The 13,157-nt window shown below is 53.7% G+C and overlaps 1 protein-coding gene across 1 annotated transcript; it reads left to right on the top strand.

Annotated features, from left to right (window-relative positions):
- Positions 1–979: 979 nt before the first annotated feature.
- Positions 980–12,847, top strand: LOC103246379 (SH3 domain and tetratricopeptide repeat-containing protein 1-like). The gene is made up of 7 exons (XM_073012402.1): positions 980–1,003; positions 3,087–3,111; positions 3,272–3,438; positions 6,457–6,579; positions 7,854–7,941; positions 9,215–9,411; positions 12,458–12,847. Exons 1-7 carry the CDS (start codon positions 980–982, stop codon positions 12,809–12,811), a joined length of 978 nt encoding a protein of 325 aa, XP_072868503.1. The 3' UTR covers positions 12,812–12,847.
- The last annotated feature ends 310 nt before the right edge of the window (positions 12,848–13,157 follow it).

The raw sequence follows: 13,157 nt of genomic DNA, 5'->3' as shown, positions 1-13,157 counted from the left end.
GTACCGGTCATAAGCACATGGTGGGATTTCACATGGTAGGCTGGCAGTGGCTCACACCTGTTACTATAATCTCAACACTTTGGAAGGCTGAGGCGGGTGGATCACTTGAGCCCAGGAGTTCAAGACCAGCCTGGGCAATGTAGCAAGACCCCGACTCTACAGAAAAATACAAAAATCTGCCTGGTGTGGTAGCACACGCCTGTAGTCCTCCCAGCTACTTGGGAGAATCACTTGAGCCTGGGAGGCAGAGGCTGCAGTGACCTAGGATCGTGCCACTGCACTCCAGCCTGGGCAACAGAGTGAGACTGTGTCTCAATAAATAAATAAATAAATAAATAAATAAATAAATAGAATAAAGAATTCTGTTGGGAAGTTGTCTTACGTGTCTTGAGTTTTGCTTCCCCCACAAACATGTTTAGACCTCAGTCCTCTAGTACCCTCGGTGCCTGCAATTCTGCACCAAGCCCTTGTATCATTGAACCCATTTTCAAATGGGTTCACAAGGACTAATAAAATCATTCCAGATTGCCCACCCGGGCTGAGATCTAGGCTGGGTACTCGGGCACTGAGGTCTTCAGGAAGGAAGACACAATAGTGAGGCCAACACAAGGAATGTTATGAGGCGTGCTGGTGAGAACGTGGGTCGGAGAAGGACTGGCTAATTCTGCCTGGGTGGGGATGGTGGGTACCAGTTTATTAAAGGCCCCTGGATTGATTCTTGGAAGGTAAATGGTTATCTATTACCTGCTTGATGTTCTAAGACATTTTTTCCATATTCCTGCCACTCTGTTTTCACCCAGGCTGTATGAGGTGACATGTTCTAAACAGGGTCCATGTGCCAGAATGAGACTTGAGGTTGAATCTGAGCTTTGTATCCTACTCGCCAAAGGTTCCCGCGTGGGCATGTTACTTAGCATCTCGAAACCTCAGGGGTTTTTCTCTTACACTAACTTTCTATGGTAGATAGAGTGAAATCGATATGCTGTACACAAAGCGGCACAGAGTAGGTGTCTGAAAATATCTCCTCTTAAAGTACAGGAAGTACACAGACTGAGCAGTGTCTACCATTGGTTGTCCGAGGCACTGACCCTACAGAGAGGCCCGGACGCCTTGCTTTTTCCTGCACAAAGCTCTCCAAGTGACTGGACGGCCGCAAAGAAGAACCAGTGTGGCCAAATCATACAGCATTTAAATGAAGAAATCCACTTCAGTTTTTGAAGTAACACTCTAGTTTATAGTTAATGTGTAACTGTTTTTCTGAACAAAGACGCAATCCTAAAACTGTCAAACCTATATGAGTTAATATTTTAATGTGGGTTTCTATTGAAGTATGACATACCTATTGAAACGTGTAAAATGTAAATGTACTACTCCATGAGTTTCGCGGAGTGCCCACACCTCAATCAAGAAACAGACTATTCGGGCCTGGCGCGGTGGCTCACGCCTGTAATCCCAGAGCTTTGGGAGGCCGAGGTGGGCGGATCATGAGGTCAGGAGATTGAGACCATCCTGGCTAACACGGTGAAACCCCGTCTCTACTGAAACTACAAAAAAATTAGCCGGGCGTGGTGGCACGCGCCTGTAGTCCCAGCTACTTGGGAGGCTGAGGCAGGAGAATGGCGTGAACCTGGGAGGCGGAGCTTGCAGTGAGCTGAGATCGCACCACTGCACTCCAGCCTGGGTGACAGAGCGAGACTCCATCTCGAGACAAAAAAAAAAAAGAAACAAGACTATTCGGCCCACCTTACTTCTGTCTGCATGGTTGGTTTTGCCTGATTTCGAACTTGATGTAAATGAAACCGTACAGCATGTATCTGTGTCTTGCTTCTTTCACCCAACATTCCATGAGATTCATCTCTTGATGAAATGTTCGATTGTACAGCCTGGTGTGGTGGCCCATGCCTGTAATCCCAGTGCTATGGGAGGCAGAGGTGAGAGAATCACTTGAGCCCAGGAGTTCAAAAGCATCCTGGGCAACATAGTGAGACCCCATCTCTACAAAAAATAAAAAATAAAAAAAATTAGCCAGGTGTGGTGGCACATGCCTGTAAGCACCTGTAGCCCCAGCTACTCCAGAGGCTGAGGTAGGAGTGTTTCAGCCCAGGAGTTGGAGGTTGCAGTGAGCGTTAATCATGCCTCTGCATTGTAGCCTAAATGAGAGAGCAAGACCCTGTCTCAAAAGATAAAAATAAAGGCAGGGCTCGGTGGCTCATGCCTGTAATCCCAGCACTTCGGGAGGCTGAGGCGGCAGGATCACTTGAGGTCAGGAATTCAAGACCAGCCCGACCAACATAGTGAAACCCCATCTCTATTAAAATTACAAAAATTAGCTGGGTGTGGTGGCAGGCGCCTGTAATCCCAGCTACTTGGGAGGCTGAGGCCGGAGAATCGCTTGAATCCGGGAGGCGGAGGTTGCAGTGAGTAGAGATTGCGCCACTGTACTTCAGCCTGGGCAACAGAGCAAGACTCCGCCTCAATCAATCAATCAATCCATCAATCAAATGTTCAGCTGTTTCAGGGTGGCTAGGTTTCTAATGAAATTGATGATGTCTTCTCCACATCTCCTGGTGTGTACATACACTTTTTCTTTGCTGCTGAGGATGTGCCCATAGTGGCATGACTAAGTCATAGAGTATATTTCAGCTTTAACAAATGTGGCCCCTTTTGAGAGGGCTTTTTAGCAGTTTATACTGCCCCCTCATTATTTGAGGGTATATGCATTTATTTTGCCCAAAAATGCACCGAAATTTAGTATGAGTCCAATTTCCATCTCTGTGTTTGTCTTTTCAAAATAGCTGTGTTATTGAATGCTGTCAAGCAAAGTCACTGGCTACCCCTAGATTATAAAACTGTGAAACATGGTGACTCCATTTTCCCAGCAGATTTCAGTCTTGGATGATGTTAAAAATAAAACGGAATAGCAATTTCTTCCAGGTTAAAGAATAACATCGGCCTTCCTCTGTCCTTTTCACATTTAAGAAACTTGAGATGTTGCTCTCAGCCCACTTATGAATCATTAGATTTAACAGCTTCTGTAATTTGTGGTTGGCCCCTGCTTCTCGCTGTCTGTCTGGGTTACAACACAGACGATTTCTGAGAAAAACAGAAATGGTATGTACTGGTGAAAAGAGAAGTTTCTTTGTTTTCTTTTGAGTGCAAATGCTACTTTCGTTTCTTGTTGCTGTTATGGGATCTAGGGAACCTTTAATTTATTCCCTTTGATACAAGTGATTAAATTGCCCCTTGGGTAGTTTAAATTGTAATTGCTGAGTAAATACGTATGTTTGTCAGAGTTTGAAGGTCAGACATCGCTCAGGAGGTCAGGCCTTTGTTTGGCCACAGAGCGGGTATTGTGAGCTGCTGAAATACCACCTTTGCCACCCGCCTCCCTTCCCGGTGACCTCGGGCCGACTTCTGTCCACTGTAGATCAAAGGCAGGTAAAGATTCAGTTCCATTGAGCAGTTGCTAACAGCAAGGCTTTGGGGATTTGGCATCAAGTTGGAGTCAGGATACTATAGTAGTAATGTCAGGATAGCCCCGCTCAGCCTGATTTTATTCTGAACAGGGAGTTATCATACAGCTGAACTTGAAACAGCAGTCTCTCTTGCAGGTTTCAGGAAAAAGTTAAGGTCATAGAATTTCTCAGTTTTAGTGTCCCTGCTTAACATCTCTTAAGCCTTTCGGCATTTGTGGCCATGAGATTCTAATTTAGATGCTAGGAGAGCCGGCATAAACATTGATAGCACTTGGCTATTTTTTGCTTAATTTATCCAGATTTCATGATGTTCCACAGAAGTGTGCCTGGCACTCTACTGTGTGAATGAGTTTGAGAGTTGTGGGTCTATAGGGGGTGGCAGTAATTGCAAGACAATTGTAATGATGGCAGCAGCGACTGTATCTTTTTTTTTTTTCTTTTGAGACAGAGTCTCACTGTCGCCCAGGTTGGAGGACAGTGGCGTGATATCAGTTCACTGCAACCTCTGCCTCCCAGGTTCAAGTGATTCTTGTGACTCAGACTCCTGAGTAGCTGGGACTACAAGGGCATACCACCACACCCCGCTAATGTTTGTATTTTTGGTAGAGACGGGGTTTTGCCATGCTGGTCAGGCTGGTCTTGAACTCCTGGCCTCAGGTGATCTGCCGGCCTCAGCCTCCCAAATTGCTGGGATTACAGGTATGAGCCAGCATGCCCGGCCTAGCTACCGTATCTTGGGGGCTCTTTGTGCCAGGTGCTGTGTTGGTTCCTGAATGTCAGGTTTGCTTCCCGCCGCATCACAGCACCCAGGCTGAGATTCCAGATGTGGCTGTTCTTTCCCTCACAGCTGGGCACTCTGCTCACTGTTGCCAATCTTGAAAGGCTGACAGTTTCTCTCCTTTGTCTTTTCTTTCTTTATTTTTTATTTATTATTATTATTATTTATATTTTTGAGAAAGAGTTTCGCTCTTTTGCCCAGGCTGGAGTGCAATGGCGTGGTCACAGCTTGCTGCAACCTCCGCCTCCCGGGTTCAAGTGGTTCTCCTGCCTCAGGCTCCCGAGTAGCTGAGGTTACAGGCACGCACCACCATGCCCAGTTAATTTTGTATTTTTAGTAAGGATGGGGTTTCTCCATGTTGGTCAGGCTGGTCTCAAACTCCAGACCTCAGGTGATCCACCTGCCTCAGCCTCTCAGAGTGTTGAGATTACAGGCGTGAGCCACCGCGCCCGGCTTCCTTTGTCTTTTTTAACTTGAGGGTCAGCAAGTATTCTCAGGAGTTGACATGGTGGTGTTAGGATGATGTCCAAAGGGATATTACAGCATCCAAGCATCCAACTGACTCACCCTCGTGTGTGGGGATTCATCCTCCAGGGACAACCTTATAACACTGATTTTTCTCTTTTTTCTTTTCTTTTTTTTTTTTTTTCTTTTTTTTGAGATGGAGCTTCACTCTTGTTGCCTAGGCTGGAATGCAATGGTGCAATCTTGGCTCACTGCAACTTCCACCTCCCAGGTTCATCCATCCATTATCCATCATCCATCATCCATCATCCATCCATCTGTCCATTCATCTATCCATTATTCACCCATCCTTTTATCATCCATCCATTCACCCGTCTATCCATCCATTCACCTGTTCGTCCATCCATCCATCCATTCATCCTTCCATCATCCATCCATTCACCTGTTCATCCTTCCATCCATCCATCATCCATTCATCCATCCATCCTTCCATCATCCATCCATTCACCTGTTCATCCTTCCATCCATCCATCATCCATCCACCCATCCATTCATCCATCAATCCATCCATCATCCATCCATCCTTCCATCATCCATCCTTCCATCATCCATCCTTTCACCCATCCATCCATTCACCTGTTCGTCCATCCATCCATCATTCATTCATCCACCACCACCAATCTACCTATTAATCCATCCCTCCATTCATCTATCTGTCCATTTGTTTATCCATACATTCGTCTATCCACCCATCTATCCATCCATATGTACATACATCATCTACCCTCCACCCATCCATACATTATCTACCCACCCATACATACATACACACATCATTCCAACCATCCATCCATCCATCCATCCATTCATCCATCCATCCATCCATCCATCCATCCAAGCATCCATCTATCCACACACCCATCCATCCATCCATGTGTCTATACATCTGCTCATACATTCATCCATCCATCCACTCATTCCTAAGCCACTGCTGAGCACCTGTTGTATGCCTTTTCCCTCCCTCCAACTGGTTCCTTCATATCCTCCCCCAGTAGCCAGCATCTTCTCCCTGAGGGCAGAGGCGTGGCCCCTCACAGTGCCCAGCTGGTATACAGCACATGCTCAAATAATGTGGCCACTCAGTTAACACACAGAAGAACTTGCTCCAAGCGACACATGGCACATCTCCTTACAAAATGAATCTATCATAGCGGCTGTTTTCAGAGGCTTTCCCAAACACAGTGTGATCTGGAACAAACTGTGAAGCCCACGAGCCTGGCGAAGCTTTCATTATTGAGCACCTGCTGTATACCTCCTTGAGCTGAGGAGAGGGATCAAGAGCTCATGGCCAAGAGGGGACCAGGCCCACCCACAAACACTGTTGATGTGCGGCCCTGAGCTGTGGCAGGGATGTGGCAATGCAGAAGGGAGCCAAGGGACAGGCTCCCATCTGGGGGCCATGGAGACTGGTTTGAGTGCAGGGGGAGTGGGCTAGGGCTAGCCCTGGTGGTAGGAATCACAGGTGTCAGGCTCCTGGGCTGCAGCTGCTCAGTCACCTCCTGGCACTCAGGAGCATCAGTTCATTGTCCTCATGCCAGTGATGGGGGCAGCCCTAATGCACAGGCTCTGAAAAATGGTCAGGTGTACTTGCAGTGTGTGAGAGGAAGGAGGCTGGTGAAGGTGGGCGTGGCCACCTCGCCAGATGTGGATCTTGAGGGAATTTCTGCCTCCTTTCAGGTGGCACAGAATGTGGCCCTGTACACAGGCGACCCCAACCTGGGGCTGGAGCTGTTTAAGGCAGCTGGAAACATCTTCTTCAATGAGGCCTGGGAATGGGAGAAAGTCGTGTCCTTCTACCGGGTGAGCTGGCCTGTGGCTGATGTGGGTGGGCCTCGGGGGGGGCACCTGGAGGGCTGAGGCACAGGTGTGACAGGGCAGAGGCCTCCCACCTGGAGGCAGGGCCACCCATGCCCATGCTTAGTTTCCCAGTGGTCTCACAAGGAATGATACTGACCGTGCCCCCTGCCTGGGACAAACGCTTGGGGCCTGGACATGGCAATGGCCCTACCCTTGCCTGGTGGTCTCACCGGGAATGATATCGATCATGCTCCTGCCCGGGACAAACGCTCGGGGCCTGGACATGACAATGGCTCTACCCTTGTACCTGATGATCTCAAGCAACCATGAGCGGGAAGTCCTGTCCTCATCTTCCAGATGAGGACACTGAGGCTCAGAGAGGCACAGGGACATGTCAAAGGACACACAGTATGTCAGTGCGAGGCCCAGGGCCAGGGCCCAGGTCTGCCTGCACCCCGAAGCGGGGACGGCTTCTCCCTTCCTCTGAGCTCATGGTGTGACTCAGCCCTGGGCACAGATAAATGTGTTTTTAGAGCAGAAAGGAGTGCTGGCTCCCCCCAGTCAGACCCCCGGTGCCCAGGTGGGAGAGGCTGTTCCGAGGCTGCCGGGTGTAGCTGGATGGGCCTCAGGTGACTCTTCAGCCCCCAACTTGGGTGTTTGAACCGTGTGAAGGGGTGGCCTGCCCCTCCACACCCGTGGGTGTTTCTCGTTAGGTGGAACGAGAGACTTGAGAAAAGAAATAAGACACAGAGACAAAGTATAGAGAAAGAAAAGCGGGGGCCCAGGGAGGGGACCGGCGCTCAGCTTACAGAGGACCCACGCCGGCGCCGGTCTGTGAGTTCCCTTAGTATTTATAGATAATTATCTTTACCATCTTAAAGATAAGGGAGTGGCAGGACAATAGGATCGTTTTTAGGGAGGAAATCAGCAGTAAGACATAAGAACAAGGATCTCTGTGACATGAACAAGTTTAAAGGAAAATCCTGTGCCTTGAGATAAACCTTTTAGCGGCATTGTTTCATCCTATCACATGGGGATAAACCTTGGACAATACCTAGCTTTTCTAGGAACAAAGACACACCCTGCACGCCCAAAATCCATTAAACCTTGAGTTACCACAGCACATGTCTTTTGCAAGGACAAGGTTGGGGGTAGGGTCACAGATTAACAGCATCTCAAATACAGAACAAAATGGAGTCTCTTATGTCTACTTCTTTCTATGTAGACACAGTAACAGGCTGATCTCTTTCTTTTCCCCACACCGTGTGTTATCCCAGAGCACAGAGCTGTGTCGAGGTCCAGGGGTAGCTGGGGCGTGGGAAGCTCCAAGCACATGTTCGAGCTCTGAGGAGGGCGCTGGGCAAGGTGGGTGCTGCGGGAAGCCTGATCCCACCTGCCTGTGTAGTGGGACTGGGCCCTGCCCCTGGCAGTGACTACGGGCAACCGCAAGGTGGAGCTGCGGCTGTGCAACAAGCTGGTGGCACTGCTGGCCATGCTGGAGGAGCCCCAGGAGGGCTTGGAGGTTGCCCACATGGCCCTAGCACTCAGCATCACTCTGGGTAAGTCCCCTGAGCCCCCGCCCTGCCAGGACCCACACTTTGCCAGAGCCCAGCCTCCAGGTCTGCAGGCCAGGAGCTGAAACAGCTGCTGGATTTTCCTGGTCTCCTGTCCAGGCAGACAGATCTGCCCAGCTGGCTTCCCCGTCCGGCCGTGGGGCACAGCCCGAGGTCTCTCACACAGTGCAGAGCTCCCTGCCTGGCTGAGCTCTGCTTCCTCTGCCTCTTCCCGCTGCTGACCACAAGGGCCGCCCAGTGTGCCCTCTGCCTTCCAGACATGCCAGGCATCTCGTTGGTCCCTGTATGTGCCAGGTTGAGTGGCACATTCCCTTTCTCTTGTGCCCTTCCCACCCTCATCAACCACATGGCTCTCTGGCTGATGAAATCCCAGTTCCCCTTCCAGTAGCCTGCCCCTTAAGGCCGGGCATCCCCTGGTGCTGTGCCAGGGTCGTCTGTCCTCCTCCAGAGATAGGGAGCCCTGGGCAGACCGCATGCCCCAGCGCCTTGTGTCCCGGGGCCCAGAACGCAGTAGGTGTGCAGCTGTGTGGGAATGCATCCAATGCAGGCTCCACGGCACTCGCCCTGGAAAGGGGAGGACATCGGAGACAGCCTGGGTGGGTTTGCGCATCTGTGGGGGGACCTGGAGCTCAGGCACGCAGTGACTCCCCAAGGTAGGGGACTCTGATCATGACACACCCAGGAGGAGTCGGATGTCATGTCTGTGGGTTGCCTGGAGCCGGGGCGCCCGGGAGCACCTGGACTGCATGGCTTTTGGGCTCCCCTGGTTAAAACCGGTGAGCAAAGGCAGGTGGCTATGTGTAGGCACAGAGCTGGGCCATCCAAGTCCGACTTTGCCAAAGCCTCACAGTAGACAGGGGCAGGCCTTATTAGTTCTGCTTTGCAGATGGGAAAGTGAGTCTGGGAACCTGGAAGGGACTGGCCAGGGCTGCCCAGGTGACCACAGGTGCCTGGAGGCAAGTCAGGTGCTGCCCGGGGTTTGCATACCTGCTCCTGAGGGGCCTGTGCCCTGCCTGCCCCAGGGAGCCATGTCTTCACACCTGCCCCTTTGGCCTGCACCCCAGGGGACCGGCTGAACGAGCACGTGGCCTACCACCGGCTGGCCGCACTGCACCACCGGCTGGGCCACAGCGAGCTGGCGGAGCACTTCCACCTCAAGGCCCTGTCGCTCTGCAACTCGCCGCTGGAGTTCGACGAGGAGACCCTCTACTACGTGAAGGTGTACCTGGTGCTCGGTGACATCATATTCTACGACCTGAAGGTGGGTGGGGAGGGGCAGGACTCGGGGTGTTCCCGGCCCCCTTGGAGTGGGATCTCCACCCAGACCCCAGAGGCCTGGGTTCCAGCCTTCCTTAGGAATGGCCCAGTGGCCTCCCTGGAGCTCTGCACCCGGCTGGAGGGGCCGGCAAGGTTAGCAGATACAACCCAGCTCCCAAGCTAGCCAGGCCCCACCCTCAAGAACTCAGTCTCATCCAGGGAGGCTGACACATGAGCGGGCAATGGTGGCCTCTGGGTAAATAAGGGGGATTGTAGTCAGGGGGGCACTCCTGGAGGAGGTGACACCAAAGCTGAGTCTTGACGGTCAAGTGTCAAGTTGCATTTAACAAAGAAAACAGGGTCGGGAGAAGGACATTTCAGAGGACAGCATCATCCTCACATTGAATCCACGTTGCAAGATCCAACCCAAATCCCGGTGCCTCCTCTAGGAAGCCTGCCCAGGGTGCCAGCCTGCACTGAGCAACTCCTTCCTGGAGTCCAGAGACACCTTGAATCTTCACATCACCCAGGAAGGGTGGGGTGGGGCCGGTGTCTTACCATCTACTTCACAGACGGAAACCCCAGCTCAGGGCAGGTGCAGTGGGGCCGGGCCCCAGCCAGCCAGGCTGAGGCCTTGCTGGGTCGGGTCTGTCTCGAGGGGAGGTGCTGGGACCTGTGCTCCCTCTGCCCCCAGCCCTGCAGGGGTGGAGAGCTGGGACTGGCAGACTCGGACCTGGGGTGTCTCCACCCCTCTGCCCAGCAGGCGCCCACCCCTCCTAGCATCGCACTGGCGCCGCGTCAGGGCTCCTTATGGGCTGAGGGGCACGGGCGCTCCAGTCCAGGGACCGAGATCTTGGGGGCCTTAGAACAACATGAGACGCTGGGGCCGCCCTAAGACCCCGCCCCGTATTCCCCACCGTAGGCCTGGGGCTGCCCGGGAGGCCCCCGCCCAGTGCTGGCGACACCTGGTGGTCAGAAGCGGTCCCTGTGGCCTCCCAAGTCCCAGCCAGATAGGGAGGTGCCAAGTGTCAGGCCCAGAGGGACGCTGCTCACCGCTCAGGGGCTCGCCTGGGACCCAGGGGACGGGCCTCCCAGAAGAGGCCTTTATCTCTCTTGGTCAAGCCTGCCGCCCACTCCGCCTGCCCAGGAGGAAGGAAAGGGCCAAGTAGTACCTGAGAGGCCAAAGTCCACGGTTGGGGTCGAGGGGGGGTCGAGGGGCAGAGGCCTCCTTCACCGGCTTCCCCTGCACAGCCCTCTGGGCCTCATCGTGACTATGCTGTCAGCACAGGCCAGCTTCCCACAGGGAGGCCCCCTCGGAATTCCCCAAGGGCGGCTGTCTTTCCAAGGCCACGCCCTCCTCCTTGTATAGGAGGCTCTGGACCCAGGGCCCAGAGGAGTGGGAGAGAAAGCCGGGCTGCATGGGGCCTGGAAGGCTGGCAGAGAAGCAGGGGTAAATGGGCATCTTTGCCGATTGCCTCTAAAATGGGGTCCCCTTTAGTCTACATGTGAGAGTGAGCCCTGGAATAGGGTGGATTAGGTGTGTCCTGGCTCAGCCTGCCACTCACTAGCTGCTGCACACACTACAGGCACATGGAAATGCACACACAAATGCATACAGGCACAGGCACACACACACACAGGCACACACGCACACACAGGCACACACACACAGGCACACACACACAGGCACATGCACAAACAGGCTCACACACAGGCACACGCACACAGGCGCGCACATACAGGCACACACAGACACACAGGCACACGCACACAGGCGCGCACATACAGGCACACACAGACACACAGGCGCACGGGCACACAGGCACACATACAAGGACACGCAGACAGGCACACGCACACTCAGGCACACAAACACAGGCACAGGCACACACACAGGCACACACAGGCACACAGGCACACGTGTACACAGGGGCACACACAGGGACACACACACACACGCACAGGCACACACACACATAGGCACACGCAGAGACATATGCTTTGGCTGGCTCCTTCCTGTTTCGTTGGGATGCCCCCACCCCTTCAGGAAGCCCTTGCCTGCCACCCCTGGCTGAGTTTGGGGCCTCCTGGGCCCCCCACAGGCTCCTGGGCTTCCCTCTGCCACAGCCCGGGCCACCCTGTGTGGTCAGTGTTCACTCCCAGGTCCCTCAGACTGGGAGCAAGGACGTTAGGCTCAGCCATGCATGCAGCACAGAGTCCAGTGTTCGGCTGGGCCGGGGGGCATTGGATGAGCAGTGGCAGCGACTCGGAGCCTTCTCACGCCCCTGCTCCATGTGTGGGGCGGGGCAGTGAGGGAATGGACTGCTGCATCTTGGACTCTGTCCTTGGCCCTGGGAGCCATCTTGAGATGGTAAAGGGGGACAGGCCAGGCATGGGTCTTAGAGAGGTCCCTTGGGTAACCCCCATGTGGAGGAGGCGCCTGGGGAGAAGCCGGGTGGGGGATGGGAGGGTCAAGGAGGAGGTCTGGGAGGCAACATCCCAACCCAGGGATGGTGAGTTTGAGCCAAAGATGCACTGAAAATGGGAGTGGATGTCTGGGGAGTCACACTCCGTCAATATTTCAGGGAACATTGCCAGAGAGGACACCTGTGAGATGGTTTTGTACCTGGCCTGTCCCGTGGAGGGCCTGGAAATGGTCAGCATGGACAGGGGCCAGAGGAGAGCTTGGGTCACTCAACGCTGTGCCCCTGCTGTGGCTTGGAGCCACGGGTCCTGCATGGAACTCTCAGAGCAGGCAGGGTCTGCCCTGACCTCAGCCCGTGGGGAAAGCAGCCACTGCCTGCGGAGAGGGTGGCACTGGGGCAGGAGGCTTGGGGTGAGTGGGGCGTAGGGACAGTCAGGAAGGCTTCCAGGGGTGTCAGGGTCGTCCCCACCTCCTGCAGCTGAGACCACAGCAGTGTCACAGGCTTCGGAGCTCATGGGGTGAGCCAGCATTGGCTGGACATGTGGAACGACCTGGAGACAGGAATGGCCTCTGGGAAGACAGGCTTTGAGTCCCCCTTTTGCTGAGCATGGCCTGTCCCCTTCAGGACCCGTTTGATGCAGCCGGGTACTACCAGCTGGCACTGGCAGCCACCATGGACCTGGGCAACAAGAAGGCACAGCTGAAGATCTACACGTGGCCGGTCACCATCTACCGCAACTTCCTCCTGGACCGCGAGAAGTCGCTCCTCTTCTACCAGAAGGCCAGGACCTTTGCCACAGAGCTCAATGTCCGCAGGGTCAACCTGCCTCCTCTGCCACTCTGCGGGTGGGCCCCCTGGTTGCCCCCAGCCACCCTTGGTGAGGACAGCATCCGAGGGAGTGGGTTTTATGCAAGGAGGATGGTCTCCTGCCTCTCCTGGTGTCTCCCGTGGCTCATTTTCTGGGAAATGGAGGCATGAAAGCAGGGTTCAAATAGCAATAAATTTTTTGTTGTTTTTGTTTTTGTTTTTTGCAATAACATACCGAAGTCCCCAGGGCATCCTTCCCTGTGTGCTTCCTGGGCTGTGTCTAGGGGCCAGCTCTTTCCCTGGTGGCAGCCTTCTGATCTTGGGGATGAGAAGGACTTTGAGTCCAACAGACCTGGGCCAGGTCACCATGAGCCTCGGTTTCCTTGGCGGCCAGAGGGGAGATGGTGGTGGAACTCCCTGGGCGGCTCCCTGCTCAGAGCTTTTGCTGTAGGTCTCGTGCCGCTCTTGCCTTTAGTTTTCAGGCCACTGTGCCCGAATGTGGGGGCTGTTAGTGCCC

The sequence above is a fragment of the Chlorocebus sabaeus genome, chromosome 27 (genome assembly GCF_047675955.1).
Source record: "Chlorocebus sabaeus isolate Y175 chromosome 27, mChlSab1.0.hap1, whole genome shotgun sequence".
Lineage (NCBI taxonomy): Eukaryota > Metazoa > Chordata > Mammalia > Primates > Cercopithecidae > Chlorocebus > Chlorocebus sabaeus.
This window is presented reverse-complemented; position numbering and strand designations above follow the sequence as displayed.

Bases quoted from the DNA above. Each gene is read 5' to 3' on its own strand.
- LOC103246379 (XM_073012402.1), top strand. From the start codon at position 980: ATGCTGTACACAAAGCGGCACAGA. The intron at 3,439-6,456 runs GTAAAGATTCAG...GCCTCCTTTCAG, and splicing joins CCACTGTAGATCAAAGGCAG to GTGGCACAGAATGTGGCCCT. The intron at 9,412-12,457 runs GTGGGTGGGGAG...TGTCCCCTTCAG, and splicing joins TCATATTCTACGACCTGAAG to GACCCGTTTGATGCAGCCGG.